At 41.0% G+C, this 20,682-nt stretch overlaps 2 protein-coding genes and 1 long non-coding RNA gene across 9 annotated transcripts in view; 2 read left to right on the plus strand and 1 right to left on the minus strand.

The window, feature by feature from the left end:
- Positions 1-4,024: 4,024 nt before the first annotated feature.
- On the plus strand, positions 4,025-4,211 carry CTXND2 (cortexin domain containing 2). The gene has a single exon (XM_055084345.1). It carries the CDS (start codon positions 4,025-4,027, stop codon positions 4,190-4,192), a length of 168 nt encoding a protein of 55 aa, XP_054940320.1. The 3' UTR covers positions 4,193-4,211.
- Positions 4,212-13,760: 9,549 nt separating this feature from the next.
- LOC114486183 (histone-lysine N-methyltransferase SETDB1) overlaps positions 13,761-20,682 on the plus strand; it is a 20,634-nt gene continuing 13,712 nt past the window's right edge. For 6 of the 7 annotated variants that reach the window (XM_055084337.1, XM_055084339.1, XM_055084344.1 and 3 more), the window contains exons 1-2: positions 13,761-15,087; positions 15,782-15,933. In XM_055084337.1, coding sequence (XP_054940312.1) covers positions 14,828-15,087; positions 15,782-15,933 — 412 coding nt within the window. In that variant the 5' untranslated portion in view covers positions 13,761-14,827. The remainder of the gene's footprint in view (positions 15,088-15,781; positions 15,934-20,682) is intronic. The other variant, XM_055084338.1, reaches the window with a different exon arrangement.
- The window catches only part of LOC129392069 (uncharacterized), a 14,414-nt gene continuing 9,673 nt past the window's right edge, over positions 15,942-20,682 (minus strand). Inside the window, exon 3 of the long non-coding RNA XR_008617132.1 lies at positions 15,942-20,039. This is a non-coding gene — a long non-coding RNA (uncharacterized lncRNA). The remainder of the gene's footprint in view (positions 20,040-20,682) is intronic.

Consider the following 20,682-nt stretch of genomic DNA (forward strand, 5'->3'; position numbering starts at 1 on the left):
TGTCCAGTGCCGACAGTGCCCTAACCAGACTTTTCCTGTGCTGACCTTGGCTGTGGTTCCCAAGGCCTGGCCTCTCTTGGTTTCTGCTTGTTTTATAGGACCAGTTCTCCTTCTGCTTGATTCTGGAAGCCACCTGATCTCTTTATAATAAATACCCTTTTTTGCTTAAGTAAAGGAAATCCTGTTTCTATCGCTTGCAAACAAGAATCCTGACTGATATAAAAGTGTTCTTTCTTCCTCTGGAATTGAGGAAGAGGAGATAATATGAAAGGGGAATATGTGAGGTCTGGATTTTCGGGAGCCATTCTTGTTACAACAGGGAAGCCAGCCTGGTTATAAAATCAACATAGAAGAAAGGTAGACATATAAAGGCAGAACCCTGATAATGCCTTGAATCTCTGGATCCACCATACCTAAAGTTATCCTTATTCTGGACTTCAGTCTTATAAGTCAATAAATTTCATGTATTATTTAATCTCACTTAAGTGGACTTTTCTGTCTCTTGCAACCAAACACATCTTACCTGATACCTTTCCATTCTGCCTTTGAAAAGGAATTCCTCGTTTGATTCTGCAATAGGCTTTTAGCTGCTATTCTTTCTTTCGTAGTTGAACTCCTCATAAACGATTTAAAATGTTGGTGTCTTCATTTCCTCACCGCCCTTTCCTGCTTAATTCACTAAAGTCTGGATTCCTTCTTTACCACTCAGCTAACACTATCCTTTTACATCAGCAACAGTCTTATCCTTTCTTAATTCAGTGCCACATTCTCAAAGTCATTCATTCATTCAATGAGCATCTTTACATGCTCACTTTTGCAAAGTGTAGTGCTACTGTCATTCATTGAACAGATACTTACTGAACATCTAATGTATGCCAGACTTTCAGGTAAAAAAACAAATTATATAGGGTCCTTAGTCTCATGTAGGATTACTATTTTATCAGAGAAGACAGAAACTAACTATAATAAGCAATAGTGAATGTTACTAGAATATCTCCCTAGGAAATTAACATTTAAGCTAAGGCCTAAAAGTTGAATATAGAAGGATGGGAGTAATGCAAAGATAATGTTAATAGAAAAGGGATGGAGGCAAAGGAGGATCATGCAAAACTCATGGAACTGTGAGAAGCCCAGCATTGCTGGGTAAACAAGTACAAAGAAGAGAGTGGCAGGAAACAAGATGTGACCAAATCGTGGACAGCCTTGAAACCCCATCAAGAAGTTTGAAGACAGTGGGAAGCTGCTGAAGGATTTTAATCAGCAGACTGATTGATTTACATTTGTTAAAGATTGCTCTGTGGTTTGGCGGAGAATAAGAATGTTTTCAGGAGATCAGAGTATTTGCAGGTGTCTGGCATTTGATGGCCTAGAGCACAGGGGTGGCCATAGGGATAAAGAAAAGGGAATTGATCTGAGACATATTTGGGAAGTAGGCCCGAAAGGATATTAACAAGGTAGAGAGTGATAAGCCACTGAAATGTGGAACGCAAAAATACACATGACCCTGCACTGCAGAAAGGATAAGGCACATAAAGAATGTAATACATATGTAAATGAGATACATATCTTAAAGACGGTACAAATATCTACCAATCTTCCCCCATTTTCCAGCTACCAGACTAGTTTTTCTCTCATCTTCAGTTTAGGAACACTTCCTTACAATTCTCTGCCAAGGTACAACTCTGCCCATTATGAATGCAATTCTTGATATTGTTTCACAGAGCAATTTATCTCCTCACCATCCCAATTAATCTTTTATAAAACAATATTTTAGCTTTCTCTATGTGTCACCAGAAGACCCATTAAACCATTTTTCACAACAAATCTATTGGCATTTTTTCTCTCTAGGCTTGGATGATGTTCAGGACTCTTTCTCTCATGATGTGCTTTTTGTGAGCTCCCCAGAAATTCCCTCACTAGGGTTATCTAACTGCAGATCCCTCCAGGTCAATGTTTCTCCTCTGACTGGTCTTTACAATGCTGAATCCAAGTTCACCTCCAGCCATTTTCTATTAAGATAACCATCATCTTAGCAGGAAGCTCTGTTGGGCTAGATCCTCTTTTATGTGACCCCCAGGCTGGTCCCTATCTGTGGTCCATATCTGGTCCTCAGGAAAAGAAAATCCCCCTTGATCAATTCAATCTCAACACTGCCTTCTTCTCTACTGCCACAGGCTGCTTCAGCCAACCTCTTTTCTTTCTTTCTTTTTTTCAAATTTTGTTTTACTATGGTAAGAACACTTAACATGAGATATACCTTCTTAACAAATTTTTAAGTATATGATACATTATCATTAACTACACGTACAATGTCATACAGCAGATCTCTAGAGCTTATCCATCTTGCTTCACTGAAACTTTATGCCTGTTGATTAGTAATTCCCCATGACTAATGATGTTGAGCATTTTTTTCATGTACTTATCGGCCATTTGTATATCTTCCTTAGAGAAATATCTATTCACATCCTTTGCCCAATTTTTAATTGGGTTGTCTTATTATTTAGTTGTAAGAATACTTTAGATATTCTAGATACAAATCCCTTATCAGATATAAGATTTGCGAACATTTTCTTCCGTTGTGTGGGTTTTTTCACTTTCTTGATAGTGTCTTTTGAAGCTCAAAAGTTTTAAATTTTGAAGAAGTCCAATTTATCTATTTTTTTTCTTTTGTTGCCTGTGATTTTGATGTCATATCTAAAAATCCTTTGCCAGGGCTTCCCTGGTGGCACAGTGGTTGAGAGTCTGCCTGCCGATGGCAGGGGACACGGGTTCGTGCCCCGGTCCAGGAAGATCCTACATGCCACGGAGCGGCTGGGCCCGTGAGCCATGGCCGCTGAGCCTGCGCGTCCAGAGCCTGTGCTCCGCTACGGGAGAGGCCACAACAGTGAGAGGCCTGCGTACTGCAAAAAAAAAAAAATCCTTTGCCAAACTCAAAGTTATGAAAATTTACCCCTTTGTTTTCTTCTGAATTTTAGAGTTTTAGTTCTTACATTTGGGTCTTTGATCTATTTTGAGTTAATATTTATATATGGTGTGAAGAAAGGGTCCAACTTCATCCTTTTGCATATGACTATTCAGTTGTCCAAGCACCATTTGTTTTCTTTCCTTATTGAATGGTATTGGCACCCTTCTCAAAAATCAGTTGACAATACATATATGAGTTTATTTCTGTACTCTCAATTCTATTCCATTGATCTATATGTCTATCCTTATGCCAATATGACACTATCTCAATAACTGTAGCTTTATGGTGGGTTTTGAAGTTGAGAAGAGGGAGTCCTCTGACTTCGTTCTTTTCAGTATTGTTTTGGTGGATTAAGCTGTCTTTTGTTTTTTGGGGATTTTTTGCTGCACCACACGGCATGTAGGATCTTAGTTCCCTGACCAGGGATCGAACACGCACCACGTGCATTGGAAGCTCAGGTTCTTAACCACTGGACCACCAGGGAAGTCCGATTAAGTTTTAATAACTGAAACTGATCACTTCTGCGACATACCTGATTTTTAATTAAGACATAGGAATGACAGCACAAACATAGTGATTAGAAAAAATAAAACAATTTTATGTTCATACCTACTAAGTTAAGACTCTACAAGAAATTACTTAGAGTAAGTACTCAGAATTTGAATAAATATTAGAGAACAATTTGGACTTAACACACAATTGGGGTGTTCAAGACAATTTTACCTGGATTTAACAGAGCAAGGAAGCCCCAGTTGATTTCTGAGGTACACATAATTGCTCATGTTTTGCCTTGGAGTATTTCTTCCTCTTTTGCATATGTGTATTTCTTGAAGGTCACCTATACTAATGTTCTCAGTTTCACAAGTGCCTCAAATAAATCTTGCTAATTTTTTTTTTGAAAACCCTCTGGTTTCAACATAGCATTATTAAGAAAATACATATATACATATACAAACCAGTAAACTTGTTTTATCCTTTTTTGTCTAGGAATATGACAAATCTGAAGACATTCCTGAGGAAGTAGCTACAGCTGGAAAGGTTAAAGAGGTGTGTGTTCTCATGGATGATTCAAGCCTGTCCAGCAGTGTTGATGTAGACAAAGGCTTTGCCATTGCCTTTGTTCTTCTTCTTTTTTTGTTCCTAATGGTGATGATTTTTCGGTGTGCCAAGTTGGTGAAGAATCCCTATGAGGCCAGCTCCACAACCACAGAACCATCTCTGAGCTGAACTATGAAAAAGCCTGGTAGACCTCCCTTCACAGGAGATTTGAAATCTTTTATATAGACATTTATGAAACAGACTTTTTATTATTTCACCTCCCTATCTCTCAGCCTTCTCACTCTTGCATTCCACAATAGGCACATGAGGTTAAGTTGAGAATAGTAACAAGGATGAAACACAAGCCAGTCTGTGTTGTTCCTATTCAGGGAAATAGTTACCAAAGTGGGACAGAGACAGGTTGAACTTATTGATTAAAATAAGGCCATGGGTTTCAATCCTCCAGTATCTAATATTCTTTTTTTTTTTTTTTTTTTTGCCGTACGTGGTTTTTTTTTTTTTTGTGGTATGCGGGCCTCCCTCTGCCGTGGTGTCTCCCGTTGCGGAGCACAGGCTCCGGACGCGCAGGCCCAGCGGCCATGGCCCACGGGCCCAGCCGCTCCGTGGCACGTGGGATCCTCCCAGACCGGGGCGCGAACCCGGTTCCCCTGCATCGGCAGGCGGACGCGCAACCACTGCGCCACCAGGGAAGCCCCTAATATTCTTAATATTAGAAAGTTGGCCATAATTTTATGAGGTAATGTAATATAATATCATGATGCTTGGTAAGGGCTTCTAAAACTAGAAGCCCTCCTAGAGGTGGCCCTAGAAGTACCTTTAGTTATGCAAATATAAGGCCAGCAGGAACCTTATAAGATAAGAGTCTTACAGGACCTTTTCAGTGTGTGAGGTTTTATAAAAGGTGATGCCCCGGAGCTGCCCTGGTGGTTGAGAATCTGCCTGCCAGTGCAGGGGACGGGGGTTCAAGCCCTGGTCGGGGAAGATCCCACATGCCGCGGAGCAACTAAGCCACGCGCCACAACTACTGAGCCTGCGCTCTAGAGCCCGCAAGCCACAACTACTGAACCCACATGCCACAACTACTGAAGACCGTGTGCCTAGAGCCTGAGCTCCTCAACAAGAGAAGCCACCGCAATGAGAAGCCCGCGCACCGGAACGGAGAGTAGCCCCTGCTCGCTGCAACTAGAGAAAGCCCGTGTGCAGCAATGAAGACCCAACGCAGCCAAAAAAAGAAAAAAAAAAGCTGATGCCCTTCTCAAGCAGGCAGAGCTCTGTGGTAGAGGGGAGCAAATTTGCCTTGGGTGAGCCCCTTAATCTCCCTCAGCCTACATTTCCTCATTTACTCATTTATAAAATAACGTCTAGTGGGTTGAAAAGAGGCCCTCAAAATGATATGTCCATGTCCTTACCCCTGAAATCTATGAATGTGACCTTATTTGGATAAATGGTCTTTGCAAATGGAAAGTTAAGGACCTCATGATGAACTCAGCCTGGATTAGTGGGGTGAACCCTAAATCCAATGACAAGTGTCTTTATAAAAGACAGAAGAGAAGACACAGAGAGAGAGAGAGATGAAAAGGTCAGGTGAAGAAGAGAGCAGAGATTGGAGTTCTGCAACCACAGCTAAAGAATCCTTGGTGGGAGCCATCAGAAGCTGGAAGAGGCAAGGAAGTATTCTCCCCAGAGCCTTTGGAGGGAGTGCAGCCCTGCCAACACCTTGATTTTGGACTTCTAGGCTCCAGAACTCTGAGACAAAATTCTATTGTTTTAAGCCACCTGGTTTGTGATAATTTGTTATGGCAGTCACAGGAAGTTAATATATAATACATGATGATGATGATGATGAATGTCACAATCAGCATCCCAGGGACCTTTTAAGAGAAAAGAGAATGAAATCATAATGCCTACTCTCCAAAGTCTGAAGTTACGGAAATTTGGTAGAGTGAACTAGGGCTAACCGGCAGTAAAGTCTATAAGAGAATTCATTAGAAGGAAAGGAGGCATCTAGGCCACTGACCAAGGCTCAACACAGGTTTGGCTGAAGAGAATTGGTTCTAGCACAGTAAATAATAGAGACTAAAGCTCTCAAGTCCAGCCAGACTGGCCAAATGTTCTAGGCAACAGTGACCTCGCACGGGAATGTGAACTAAGAGAGTTGTAACCTTGGAATCTAAGTGTGGGGCATCACTTGGGCTTGTGCAGGGACTTGTACCAGCATGCAATCACTTCAGAGGAGACTTGTATCCTTGGGACCATGCTGGACCAGGCTTTAGCAGCAATACAAAATGGTATGGAGACATAACTCTAGCCATGCACTGTTAGCAGAGACTTGATAATTGTCTGTGTTCCTGATTCCTGGAAGCAGGGCTGCCCCCCTGCTTGGCCTGAGTAAATGCTCAGGATTATTTGAAAATGGAGGCAGGGAAACTGGAGCCTTCCACTGGAGATACTAGACTTTGCCTTCACCAGAACAGATGGTGCTGTATTGGTTAAACTGGAGAAAGAGAGAAAGAGATGATGTACCCTTATTGGATGAAAAGAAATTCAGGGCAAGGTGCAGGTCAGGGTAAAATGAAAGCAGATTAAGATTGAAGCAGTACTTGAGGATTACTGCTCAAGTACTGCTTGAGCAGTACTTGAGCAGTAACCCTCAAGCTTCTGGAGGGTTACCCCTCCAGAAGCTCAGAAATTAACCTTTTCTCCACTTTCTAAAATAAAATGCAAGACAAACACATGGTTAATGAGAGCATCCATATAGAGTCACTAGAGAGTGACAGGTTTGACTGTTATCCTACTTTCTCCAGTAACCTATCCAAGGAAATAAAAAGTGCATCAGTCAGAAGAAATGGATCATATGTGGAAGCAGAGAAAGAGGAGCAACCCAAGGCAAACTCACACAGGGCCAGTGTGAAAGCTGTTCAGGAAAGAAAGCAATTAGCCATTGGACAGCTGATTTCTAGGCTCAGTAGCCAGATAGTCCTTGATGTGGAGATTCAGGGAGCTGCAGCCCACAGACCTTGGGTCTGTCTGGTTTTATTGCCCACATTATCTCTGTTAATCTGGTATCCTTAAACATTCCTTTCACTTACCTTAAACTGGCGGCTTAGAAATCCAGTGGGTCTGCAAAGAAGTTTTATTGGGCCAGACCCCCTCCAGTGTAATCTACAAAGCATGTGTGGATGTGTGTTGGGTTTTATATTTGCTTTTTGAGTTCACATTTTTAAATTATTGTAAAAGTAACAAATGCACATAATAAAAAAAATTTTTTTCAATCATTACCTAAGGATAAAAATGCAGAGTTCCTAGACATTGCCTTGTTTCCCAATCCTTCTTTCTAGAGGTAACTGCAATTAAGATAGTTTGCTTTTGCATATATGTGTATCTTTCCAGACATTCTTCTTTTCCTTTTATTTTTAAAGTAATTTTTTTGAATAAACTATCTATTTTCAAAATTCAAAAGGTATAAAATGGTGTACTGTAAAAACTCTTACTCTCACTCTTGTCCCCCACCCTTCCATTTGCCCTCTTCAGAGACAACCAGTGTTAATTTCTTAGGTATCCATCCAGTGATATTTTATGTATATATATGAAAATGTATATTTTTACTATTATTTAACAACTAATAGCGTGGTGTATACCGTGTTCTGCACTTGTTTCTCTCATTTAATAAAGTATCTTGAAGATCACTTCATATTAATACACAAAGAGATTCCTTAGCCTTTTTTTAAAAACACAACTGGAAAGTGTGTCCCTGTTTTGGTGTGCCATAGTTTGTTTAACCAACCCTTGCTGATGAAAATTTATTTTGCTTCTAAATATTTTGTTATTTCAAACAATGTTGTAGAAGATAATTTAGCACTGTATGTCATTTCAAAGGTATGTATTTTAATTCCTAGAATTTGAATTGCTGATTCAGAGTATTGCAGAATTTACAAAATTTTTGAATTAGTTGTCAATATTCAAAACTCAGAAGCTTTCATAAAAAAAAATATGGGTTTTTAAGTTCACTTGAAAAATTGGAGATCTGGCAGCATTGTATGTGTCACACAGGACAAAAATTAGCTAGACCTAAATATCAACTGCTCCCTGTAGGTGAGACACGTATTTCCCAGGTGACCACAGTCCTCACTCACCCCATTTTGCTCCTTTACAATATTTTCCTGATGCCTGAAACCCTCTGAGTTTTTAATCCCTATGTTCCTTTGTTTTGATTCTGAGATCACACAGTAACCTTCAGATTATGATCTAATTTCCCCCAAGTCTGTCTCCAAGGAAAGGATCATTTGGCATTCCAAGGTTCTGGACCCCATACTATGATTTCTCATGATCAAGTACTAAGTAGCATATGGTTGTGATTTTTCAACATATCACAGTAGATTACAGGAGTGAATATACTGAGCATACCAACATGAGCATTCCAACTGGTGTATCAGTTATTTATAACTTCATATTATTAAGCTGACAATAAGCTGTTTACTTCAATAATTTGTAAATTTTAATAATGTGAGTCATTTATATCAGGGCCTCATCATCTCTGACAAGAGTTAGTCTTCAATACTTAAAAAAAACGAAGCCAGAGCTTGACTCCCTAAATATTGCCCTGGAAAGGATTATACAGCTCATACCTGCCTTTCCTATAGTGCTTCTCAAATTTTAGTGAGCAAAAAAATTACTTGGAGGTCTTATTAAAATTCAGATTCTGATTCAGTACATCCAGAGTGGGGCCAGAGATTTAGGTTCTCTAGCAGGCTCCCTGATTGCATGTTTAGCAACAAGTCCTTAGAAGACACTTCCCTGAGTCCCACTGCTGATATACTGAACTGATCACTTCACCTCCTCAGGGCAATGAAGAAATCAGACTGGAATGTGATGCTCCAAATAGCTCCTGTTTCTCTTCAACATCCCCATTCCTCTTTTCCACCCCCAGCCCACCCACACACACACATCAGAAAGCTGAACGAATCTAACTAATAGAAACATAATCAGGGCAGAGCAAAGATTTCCCTTTAATCATCACACATTACAGAGCACCGCATGTACAGGGCAATATGTCAGTTGCTAGGGGAAACAAAGATGATTAAGATAGGAACTCAGCCTTGAGATGATCTCAAACCAGCAGAGGAAACACACACACACAGATAACAGACAAGTGGAAAGGAACTAGGGCAACAGAAGAACAGAGGCAAGAGTTAATTCTGCAGGGGGTAAATGAATGGTCTAGAACAATGATTCTTTTCTTTTTTTTTTTTTTTTTTGGCTGTGTTGGGGCTTCATTGCTGCGTGGGCTTTCTCTATTGCAGTGATCAGGGCCTACTCTTCCTTGTGGTGCTTGCGCTTCTCATTGCGGTGGCTTCTCTTGTTGCAGAGCATGGGCTCCAGGTGCACGGGCTTCAGTAGTTGTGGCTCGCAGGCTCAGTAGTTGTGGCATGCGGGCTCTAGAGCGCAGGCTCAGTAGTTGTGGAGCACGGGCTTAGTTGCTCTGCGGCATGTGGGATCTTCCCAGACCAGGGATTGAACCCGTGTCTCCTGCATTGGCAGGCAGATTCTTAACCACTGTGCCACCAGGGAAGTCCCTAGAACAATGATTCTTAAACTCTGGTCCCAGTACCAATGGCATGGGCATCAACTGGGAAAATCTTAGACATGCAAATTCTCAGACTCCACCCAGACCTACTCCAAGTGTGGTGTGGGGACAGCAATCTGTGGTTTAACAAGCCCTCCAGGTGATTCTGATACATACTAAAGTTTGACAACTGCTGGTCTATGAAAACTTCACAGAGAAGACATTTGAGTTGGACCTTAGAGAATTAATATTTCACCAACAGAAAGGGAAGGGTCATTCCAGGAGATAGATCACAGTAAACAAAAGTATGAAGATATAAAAGTGAAATGCGGGGCTTCCCTGGTGGCGCAGTGGTTGGGAGTCCTCCTGCCGATGCAGGGGACACGGGTTTGTGCCCTGGTCTGGGAAGATCCCACATGCCGCGGAGCGGCTGGGCCCGTGAGCCATGGCCGCTGGACCTGTGCGTCCGGGGCCTGTGCTCCACAACAGGAGAGGCCACAGCAGTGAGAAGCCCGCGTACAGCAAAAAAAAAAAAAAAAAAGTGAAATGCATAGACCTGTTAAGTAAATAGCATATAATCAGGAGTGTGAAAGGAGAAATGGGAAACATGGCCAGAGAGGTAAATTGGGGCCAAATTATGAAGAGCCTCAAATTTTATACTGTAAAGTTTAAACATAAAGAAAACAGTTTTAAAGCAGGGGAGTGACATGATCAGAGCTACTGATAGAACTGATCTACAATAAGGCCTATCAATTAGGAGACTATTTTGTCCTGGCAAGAAATAAGATCTAGGGGACTTCCCTGGTGGTCCAGTGGTTAAGACTCTAGGCTTCCAATGCAGGGGGCATGCGTTCAGTCCCTGGTTGGGGAACTAAGATCCCATATGCTGCGTGGTGAGGCCAAAAAAAAATAGAAAGAACAAAATAAAGGCAGTAGAATTGGAAAAGAAAGGAGGGAAAAGATATAAAAAGCATTCATAAGCTAGGATAAACAAGCTGTATTGTATAAAGGTTTAAAACCACAAGCTGTAAGGCCAAACTGCCGTGCTCTGACACTTTTTAACTTTGTGGCTTTGGGAAATTTGTTTAATTCTGTGCCTCAGTTTTCTCATCCATAAAAAAAGAGACAATAATATATACAATGGAATGTTATTCACCCATAAAAATGGATGAAATCTTGCCATTTGAGACAATATGAATGGACCTGAGGGCATAATGATAAATGAAGTAATTCAGACAGAGAAAGACAAATACTGTATAATCTCATTTATATGTGGAATCTTAAAAAAAAAAAAGACCACCAAAAACCAATTTGTACAGAGAACAAATTGATGGTTTCCAGAGATGGTGGGGGCTGGGGGGGTGGTTAGGTGAAATGGGTGAAGGGAGTTGAAAGGTACAAACTTCTAGTTATAAAATAAAGAAGTCATGGTGATGTATTATACAGCATGGCTACTATAGTTAATAATACTGTATTGCATATTTGAAAGTTGCTAAGAAAAAAAATTGTAAAATTTCTCATCACAAGAAAAAATTATGTATGGTAGCATGTTAACTAGAATTATTGTGGTGATCATTTTGCAATATACACAAATATCAAAAAAATTATTTGAAACACCTGGAACTAACATAATGTTGTAAGTCAATTATACCTCAGTTTTTAAAATTTAATTTAAAAAAAAGGGACAATAATAATAGTTCCTACCTCATAGGATTATTGTGAGGATTAAATTAATGATTGTAAAGTGCTTAGAATAGTGCCTGGTATGAAGTAAACACTCAATAGATATCGTGTGTGTGTGTGTGTGTCTTTGATAATAATAGTTCCTACCTCATAGGATTATTGTGAGGATTAAATTAATGATTGTAAAGTGCTTAGAATAGTGCCTGGTATGAAGTAAACACTCAATAGATATCGTGTGTGTGTGTGTGTGTGTGTGTCTTTGTGGTACGCGGGTCTCTCACCCTTGTGGCCTCTCCCATTGCGGAGCACAGGCTCCGGACGCACAGGCTCAGTGACCATGGCTCACGGGCCCAGCCGCTCCGCGGCATGTGGGATCTTCCCAGACCGGGGCACAAACCAGTGTCCCCTGCATTGGCAGGCCGATTCTCAACCACTGCGCCACCAGGGAAGCCCTGTGTGTGTGTTTTATAAGGAGTAATATGTCTAAAATTTCTAGCTCAGGTTAGAAAATAATACGATCATGAGGTGAGTCTGGAATATTCTGAATTTCAGATATCTAGAGGAGACATTTACTTCTCTGTACCTCAATTCCTGGTGTCTTAACAATTAGAAATAGGCACTTAGCGTGGTCCCAGGAAACTGGTGGGCAGGTAATATGAGCATAGGTGAAAGTGTGGTTACCAGGAGAGGATTTTAAAAACTTTGATGATCCTGGATGCTCAGGCCCTATTTCCAGTCTTACAGAGCAGGTTCTGGGGACTTCCCTGGTGGTCCAGTGGTTAACACTCCAGGCTTCCAATGCTGGGGGCACGGGTTCCATCCCTAGTCGGGGAACTAAGATTCCACATGCGTGCGGCATGGCCAAAAAAAAAAAAAAAGGAAGGAGGTTCTGGTTTATACTTTTTAAATGAAGTTAGATGCAGTTAGTGTAAATATAGCTGAACAAATCAAAGCAATAATGAGAGTCTGTGGTAGTCAATAGTGCTGATTCATCAAATACATCTGCTTCTCCCTCCTTCCAGAGATGAGATGTGACTGTTCTTCCTGGCTCCCTTGTGTTTGGGTAGGGCCTTATGACTCATTCAAGCCAATGAGTTGAAAATTAAAGTGTCCTGAGTCACTGTAATTGCCATCGTGAGACCCTCTAGTGTTCTCTCCTTTTGGCAGGGCAGCTCATCAGCCTGGGTTTCTGAGTAAGCTATCATGAGCAGAGCTCCACTGTCAACTTTCTAGAGATGATTATGTGGTGCGAGCAAGTAATATGTGTTTTTGTTTTAAGCTTTTGGAGTTGTTTCTGCACAGAGCATAGTCTGTCCTGATGCAGATACTATTTAAACACATATCAAATTCTTAAAAACTAAACAGTTACCAAGGACTTCCCTGGTGATGCAGTGGATAGCACTCTGTGCTCCCAATGCAGGGAGCCTGGGTTCAACTGGTCAGGGAGCTAGATCCCACATGCATGCAGCAACTAAGAGTTCACATGCCACAACTAAGGAGCCCACCTGCCTCAACTAAGACCTGGTGCAACCAAATAAATAAATAAATATTTTAAATAAATAAATAGTTAACAAATAGTCCTACTGAGGGTGTGGGGAAAAGAGATACTTTTACAGATTTGCTAGTGGAAGTAAAAATTGTTTCAACCTTTTGAAAAGTAATTTGACAGCAGATCCTAATAAAAATGGGAGAAAGTACATTATTTTTTTACTGATTCCATTTTGGGGAATCTCTTTCACAGAAATTAAAGTACTACTGCAAACGGATGTTAATGTTTATTGTTGAGTTATTTGTAGTGCCTAAAAATTGAAAACAATCTAAATTCCTAAATATGGTTTAGCCATATTATGAAATATTATGCAACTGTTAAAAAGACAACTTTTATCCTTTTTATTGACTTCATGTGATGTCCACATGTTAAATGAAAACAAAACATAAAAAATCCACATGTTTGACCTTGTACACCCAAGCCTAGAAAAGTAAGCTGTTTTATCTCAAAGGAGCAGGGGTGGTTAAGTGATGGGGTGGAGAGGAAATTTTCATATTTTTCTAGTTACATCTTAATATTCGACTGTTACAATTTGTACAACTTACGTAATGAAACAAACTCAAGTAAAAGTGAGAAACAATTCTAAACCTAAGAGTGTTTGCCAACTCAGCCTTTACACAATAAAGTTAGTATTGCTGCCACCAGTCGGGGGTGGTGGAAGAGGTGGAGCTTCTGTAATATACTCTAGGCCACGCCCACTTTACCCGGCCGGCCGGTCCTTTCTCACGTGTGCCCTGGAAGGCTCTGCCTCGACGCATGCGTACTCGCTTGAGTTTGCCCAGCCTTTGAGGGGGCGCCCTGCACCTTTGGGTTTGACCCCGTCAGGCTACCGTCGCGGCGACCGGAACGGCACCTCAGGTTTGCTTCCGGCGTCTTTTTTTTTTTTTTTTTTTTTTTTTTTTTTTTTTTTTTGCTTCCCCTTCCCTCCCTCACGCTTCTTCCCCTCCCCCTGCTCCCTTTTCCCTTTGGTTTCGTTCTCTCCTACAGAGGCCGACCCCTGAGTTGTGAGTCTGGGCTCTGGTTGGTGAGAAAGAGCCATCATAGCTGGAAGCTGGGAGGTGTGGGAAATACTGTTAATTGAGGTATTTGGAGACCAAGGGCTTGTATGGAATGTTTTGTTTGTGGTAGGAGGTCGGGCGAGGGTGGGAAGGAGGTCTTCCCCGGGAGACTAGCGGGGGCGGGGTTGAGCTGGGTTTGCTGGTGGGTGGGACGCACCCCTAAAATGGATAGCGCGGGGGTGGGGCGGTGTGTGGGCCAAAGAAAAATGGAGGCAGTGAGAACTGGCGCTGGGGTCGCACGGCATTATGGCATCAGTTTTGCTTTAACCGTTTGATAAAAAAAGCAGTTAACACCAATGTGAGTTGTATGTGGGAGTATTTGAATTGTCGATTTTAGGTAGCCACGTTTTATTCCCAAATTGCTTTATTTCCTTTTACTTTGGGGAAACCTCTTTGCTGCAGGCTTTTCTGTCCTTAAGTATTATAGACTTTTCAAACAGGAAATTTCCACACAAAAGCAAAGGAATGTAAGGGGAAAAGTAATTAAAGAGAAAACAACGAATTAGGGAGTTGTAGACCAAACCCTCCCCTCCAGGTGGGGAGTATTTGTTCAAATTAGAGCGTGCAAACAAAGATTTATCTCATTAGTCAGTTAAAGAACACAGGCCACAGAAATATCTTCCTTAATAAACTGGTTCTGTTCAGTTTCCTAAAACATTATTTTCGGTAGCTCCCTGTTGCATAATATATGTCTTCCGTGCCCTCTCAAACTTTTGCATTTTATTCAGGCCTATAGTCTATAGCCTACAGGAGATGAGAACTCTACAAAATCTCAGCTTCAGATACTGGAGAATGGGGAAAGAGAACATAGGATTAAACCTAACCACGTATATTTGAGTAACAAGTAGCGGAGTAGGAATGAGTTTCATTAGGGGACTGAAATTCTCTATTGCAGTCATAATAACTCCAAAAGTAATTCTAGTTTCCTGCTCCATGTAGAGGACAACAGTATGTCCTCCCTCCCTGGGTGCATTGGTTTGGATGCAGCAACAGCTGCAGTGGAGTCTGAAGAGATTGCAGAGCTGCAACAAGCAGTGGTTGAGGAGCTGGGTATCTCTATGGAGGAACTTCGGCAGTTCATTGATGAAGAACTGGAAAAGATGGACTGTATACAGCAGCGCAAGAAGCAACTAGCAGAGTTGGAGACGTGGGTAATACAGAAGGAATCCGAGGTGGCCCATGTTGACCAGCTCTTTGATGATGCATCCAGGTAAGAACCACATAGGAAATAGGAGGAAATCTACCTATTGGCAGACATTTTAAAAATAGTATAATTGTTCATGACATTATGCACTTTGTACTTCAGAAGGTACAGATATGTAGAACCTTACTCTTCCTCAAGGGTTAAGGGCCATAATCTGACCTCACAACCACCCTTATAATATAATATTCATCTATCAGAGGCTAATATGCTCAACAATAGGGGAGTCCAAGTCTTGACTCCCTTCCCCTTCTTTATACTTCACTCTACTTCAGAGCAATTGTTTTGTTTTCTTAGTAGAATCACCTAGGGAGTGCATATTGTAAAGACTTGCTGTTTTATGTAACTGTGAAGCTTTAATAAGTTCCTAGAGCCCTGTTTCTACTCCTAAACCCCCAGAAGATTTGTTTCTCCTGCCTAGTTGTCACTTAGAACGTATTTTCAAATAACAGCAAGGTAAATAATGAGGTAAGGTTGAAAGGACCGTGCTTTGGGCTTATTTTGGATTTTTGAAGAACTAGTCTGGAAACCACTATTTAAACATTTTTCTATGGGATAAGCATTTAAAATTCAAAACAGAGACACTTTGGAATATGGCCTGTTTAAATAGAGGTCAGTGTATACTGAAATATATATAAATTCTAATAGCTTTTACACCTGCTTCTGCTGGCTTTGACCTTTTCTACGTGTGTTCCAATATTAGGGCAGTGACTAATTGTGAGTCTTTGGTGAAGGACTTTTACTCCAAACTGGGACTACAGTACCGGGACAGTAGCTCTGAGGATGAAGCTTCCCGGCCTACAGAAATAATTGAGATTCCTGATGAAGACGATGATGTCCTCAGTATTGATTCAGGTAAGAGATGAGGCTATGGACAGGAAAGTCTCAGGATTAAAATTGAAACGTGGGAAGATGAACAAATAGAAGGTAAAAGAAAGGAGAAACCATTCTAACTCCATATTCGTAACTGTTGGACTTGTCTGTTACAGAAAAAAAAAATAGAAGATTGTTAGTATTGATATCATAGATTTTCACTTCTTGCTACTTCCTGATTGAATTGTTCTCCTTTCCCCATTCTATGTAACCTGTATTCTGAATTCCCTTGCTTTTCTTTATAGGTGGCATTAGCACCTATGTATATATCTCAAAACAGATTATTTGGTTTTGTCTATTCTTTAACAGTTTTTTGTATGTTTGTTTTTAGTTTATTAATTTATTTTTGGCTGCATTGGGTCTTCATTGCTGCGCACGGGCTTTCTCTAGTTGCTGTGAGTGGGAGCTACTCTTTGTTGCGGTGTGCGGGCTTCTCATTGTGGTGGCTTCTCTGTGTTGCGGACCCCAGGCTCTAGGCGCACGGGCTTCAGTAGTTGTGACACACGGGCTCAGTAGTTGTGTCTCGCAGGCTGTAGAATGCAGGCTCAGTAGTTGTGGCACACGGGCTTGGTTGCCCTGTGGCACTTGGTATCTTCCCGGACCAGGGATCAAACCCATGTCTCCTGTATTGGCAGGTGGATTCTTAACCACTGTGCCACCAGGGAAGTCCCTGATGTGTAAGTCTTAATGTCCACATTATGTTTCATGTCTGTTGGATACTCCGCCTAGGAGTGGAATTGGTAAGTCTTAGGTAAGTGTATGTTTGAGTTTTTAAGAAACTGCTATTGTGTTTTCCAAAGTGGCCATATCATTTTACATTCCCACTAGCAAAGTGGGATTGTAGCTTTTTTTTTTTTTTTTTTGGCCACGCTGCGTGGCTTGTGGGATCTCTGTTCTCCAGCCAGGGACTGAACCCAGGCCACAGCAGCGAAAGCTGGAATCCTAACCATTAGGCCACTAGGGGACTCCCTCACATTGTGATTGTAGTTTGCATGTTCCTAAAGACATTGAGCATCTTTTCACATACTTATTTGCCATTTATGTATGTTTTTTGAGGAAATATCTATTCAAATCGTTTTGCCTTTTTTAAAAAATTGGGTTGTCTTTTTATTATTGACTTTTCTAAGTCAATATATATGTCTTCTGATTTATTATACTTTAGGTACAATTCATTTATCAGATCTGTTTTACAAACATTTTCCCAGATGTGGTCTTTTCATTTTCTTAATGGTGTCTTTTGAAGAATAAAAATTCTTAACATAAGAGCTGAGGGTAGTTGGTTGGTTTGTTTTGCTTATGGCTATCTAGTTGTTCCGCCACCATTTGTTGAAAAGACTATTCTTTTGGTGTCCTTGTCAAAAATCAGCTGGCTATATGTTGTATTTGAGGGTCACATTGAACTAAATGTTTATTTTTATACCAGCACCACACTGTCTTAATTACTGTAGCTTTACAGTAAGTATTAAAATCACTTAGTGAAAGTCCTCCAAATTCATTTGTATTTCATATATAATCCAAATAAATTTTAGCATCAGCTTATCAGTTTCCTAGAAGTTTTTTGTGGCTCCCTTAGGATTTTCTATACATTAGACCATGCTTTCTGCAAATAGTCATTTTACTTCCTTTCTTTTTGTTTTTTTCCGGTACGCGGGCCTCTCACTGCTGTGGCCTCTCCCGTTGCGGGGCGCAGGCTCCGGGCGCGCAGGCTCAGCGGCCATAGCTCACGGGCCTAGCCGCTCCGCGGCATGTGGGATCTTCCCAGACTGGGGCACGAACCTGTGTCCCCTGCATCGGCAGGTGGACTCTCAACCACTGCGCCACCAGGGAAGCCCTTGTTGTGCTGATATTTAGGATTTTTGCATCTTCACTTTTATCTTGCATCTTCACTTTTATAACAGAGATAGGCCTATAATTTTTTTTTTTTTGGTACTACCCTTCTGTGATTTTAATATTGAGATTTTGGTGGGCTTGTAGAATGGAATAGGCAGTATTTCTTCTTTTAATTCTTGGGAAGTGTTTGCAAACTTGGAATTATGTATCCCTTGAGTGTTTGATACAGTTTGCCTGTGAAGCCATCTAGGTATCTATTTACTTTGTGCAAAGCTTTTCTATTTCTTTGAGTCAGATTTGGTAACTTGTAATTTTCTAATTTATATTTTTTCTTAAGTATTCAATTTATTGGTGTAAAGTTTCTGCTTATATTTTTAACAAAGCTGGACATTTAATTCAGACCTTTCATACAGATGACTATACTCCCTCATGCTCCCTCTGTCCTGTTCCTCGTGTCTTAACTTGGTGACTTAGAGTTCTGGAGATGACTGATGGTAATGGTTGCACAGTGACATGAATGTACTTAATACCACTGACTGTGCACTTGAAAATGGTTAAGATGGTAACTTCTGTGTTATGTGTATTTTGCCACAATAAAATAATTGGGGGAAAAATCAGATTTGTAGGTCCTGATAGGGAATACTTTTCCTAGTTATTTTAAGTGTGGAGATAAAAAGCAACATAAAAACTGCACGAAGGGGACTTCCCTGGTGGTCCAGTGGTTAAGAATATGCCTTCCAATGCAGGGGATGCAGGTTCAATCCCTGGTTGGGGAACTAAGATCCCACATGCCGTGGGGCAGTAAGCCTGTGCCCCTCAACCAGAGAGCCTGCGTGCCGCAAACTACAGAGCCCACGAGCTCTAGAGCATGCACGCTCTGAAGCCTGTGCACCACAACTAGAGAATCCCGTGTGCCGCAATGAAGAGCCCACGCACCGTAACGAAAGAGCCTGCATTGCCACAACAAAGATCCCGCGTGCTGCAATTAAGACCCAATGCAGCCAAAAATAAAAACAAAAAACTGCATGTTAGGACTTCCCTGGTGGCACAGTGGATCTTCCTGGTCCAGGAAGATCCCACATGCCATGGAGCAACTAAGCCCGTGAGCCACAACTACTGAGCCTGTGTGCCACAACTACTGAAGCCCGCACACCTAGAGCCCATGCTCCACAACAAGAGAAGTCATTGCAATGAAAAACCCACACACTGCAACAAAGAATAGCCCCCGCTTGCCACAAATAGAGAAAGCCTGCGTGCATCAATGAAGACCCAGTGCAGACATACATACATACATAAATAAATAAATTTATTAAGAATAAAACTGCATGTGTGAGTAAAAGTGTGAAGTAAAAGGATGAAGGCAGGATAGAATACATATGTAACATTCCAGAATATCTTTGGCTGCAAAAGGTACTGTTAATATTGGTTATTTCTGAGGCAAGTAACGAGAAGCAGCGGTGGGAGGGAGACTTATTTTTGATTGTGTGTCCTTTTATAATGTTTGAATTTTTTACCACATGAATGTAGCTAAATATATTTTAAAGGTAAAAACCCCTGCAAGATTAATAACCGTCCTTCCTTAATTTGTCCTCAAATACAGAACATGTGTTTTGAAGCCTTTTACAGTTGTGGAGTTCTAAGATAACAGATATTAATCATATGCCATAGTCACAGTTCTTTGAGGAATGTGTGCACATGCGCAGGTGTGTCTGTGTATTCTCTCCAAGGTTGAGTTCATATCAAATAAATGATTTTGTATCCTAACTTTTAAAACTTAATATATATCATTAGCATTGCCTCGTGTTATTGAAGATTCTTTATGAACCTCATTTAGATATGTTGTAGTTTATTTAACTATTTTTGTTATTTTCAGAAATTTACATTGCTTTCCATTTTTGTTTTTATTTATTTATTTTTGCTACTTTCCCCCCAGTTTTTTTGAGATATAATTGACAAATAATATAGTATTAGTTTAAGGTATAAGACATAATGATTTGATACGTATGTTTATTGCAAAGTGATTACCACCATTGCCTTCCTTTTTTTTTAATTTATTATTTGGCTGCGTCAGGTCTTAGTTGTGGCTCGTGGGATCTTCATTGCAGCATGCGGGATCTTTCGTCACAGCGTGTGGGCTTCTCTCTAGTTGTGGTGCGCGGGCTACAGAGTGCATGGGCTCAGTAGTTGCAGTGTGCAAGTTTAGTTGCTCCACAGCATGTGGGATCTTAGTTCCCCGACCAGGATCAAACCAGCGTCCCCTGCGTTGGAAGGTGGATTCTTAACCATTGGCCCACCAAGGAAGTCCCCCCATTTTTAAATATATGTTATAAATATCTAAAATTTCACTGTACGATACAGTAGCCACTATCCACATGTGGCTATTTAAATTATGTGAAATATAGGAATTCCCTGGCAGTCCAGTGGTTAGAACTCCACACTTTCACTGCCAAGGGCCCAGGTTCAATCCCTGGTCAAGGAACTAAGATCCCGCAAGCCACGTGGTGTGGCCAAAAATAAAAAAATAAATTATGTGAAATGTGAAGCCTAGTATTTTCCAGAATGTATAAAGAACTCTTACAACTCAAGAATAAAAAGATAAATGACCCAATTAAAAATGGGCAAAAGATTTGAATAGATATTTCTTCAAAGAAGATGTGAAAATGACCAATAAGTATATGAAAAGATGTTCAACATCATTCGTTGTTAAGGAAATGCAAGTCAAAACTACTTGGGCTGGGCTCCCCTGGTGGTGTAGTGGTTAAGAGTCCACCTGCCGATGCAGAGGACACGGGTTCGTGTCCCAGTCTGGGAGGATCCCACATGCCATGGAGCGGCTGGGCCCATGAGCCGTGGCCACTGAGCCTGCGTGTCCGGAGCCTGTGCTCCGCAGTGGGAGAGGCC

This window comes from Physeter macrocephalus, chromosome 4 (genome assembly GCF_002837175.3).
Source record: "Physeter macrocephalus isolate SW-GA chromosome 4, ASM283717v5, whole genome shotgun sequence".
Lineage (NCBI taxonomy): Eukaryota > Metazoa > Chordata > Mammalia > Artiodactyla > Physeteridae > Physeter > Physeter macrocephalus.

What these genes read in the sequence shown, in the direction of transcription:
- CTXND2 (XM_055084345.1), top strand. Translation starts at nt 4,025, where the DNA reads ATGGATGATTCAAGCCTGTCCAGCAGTGTTGATGTAGACAAAGGCTTT.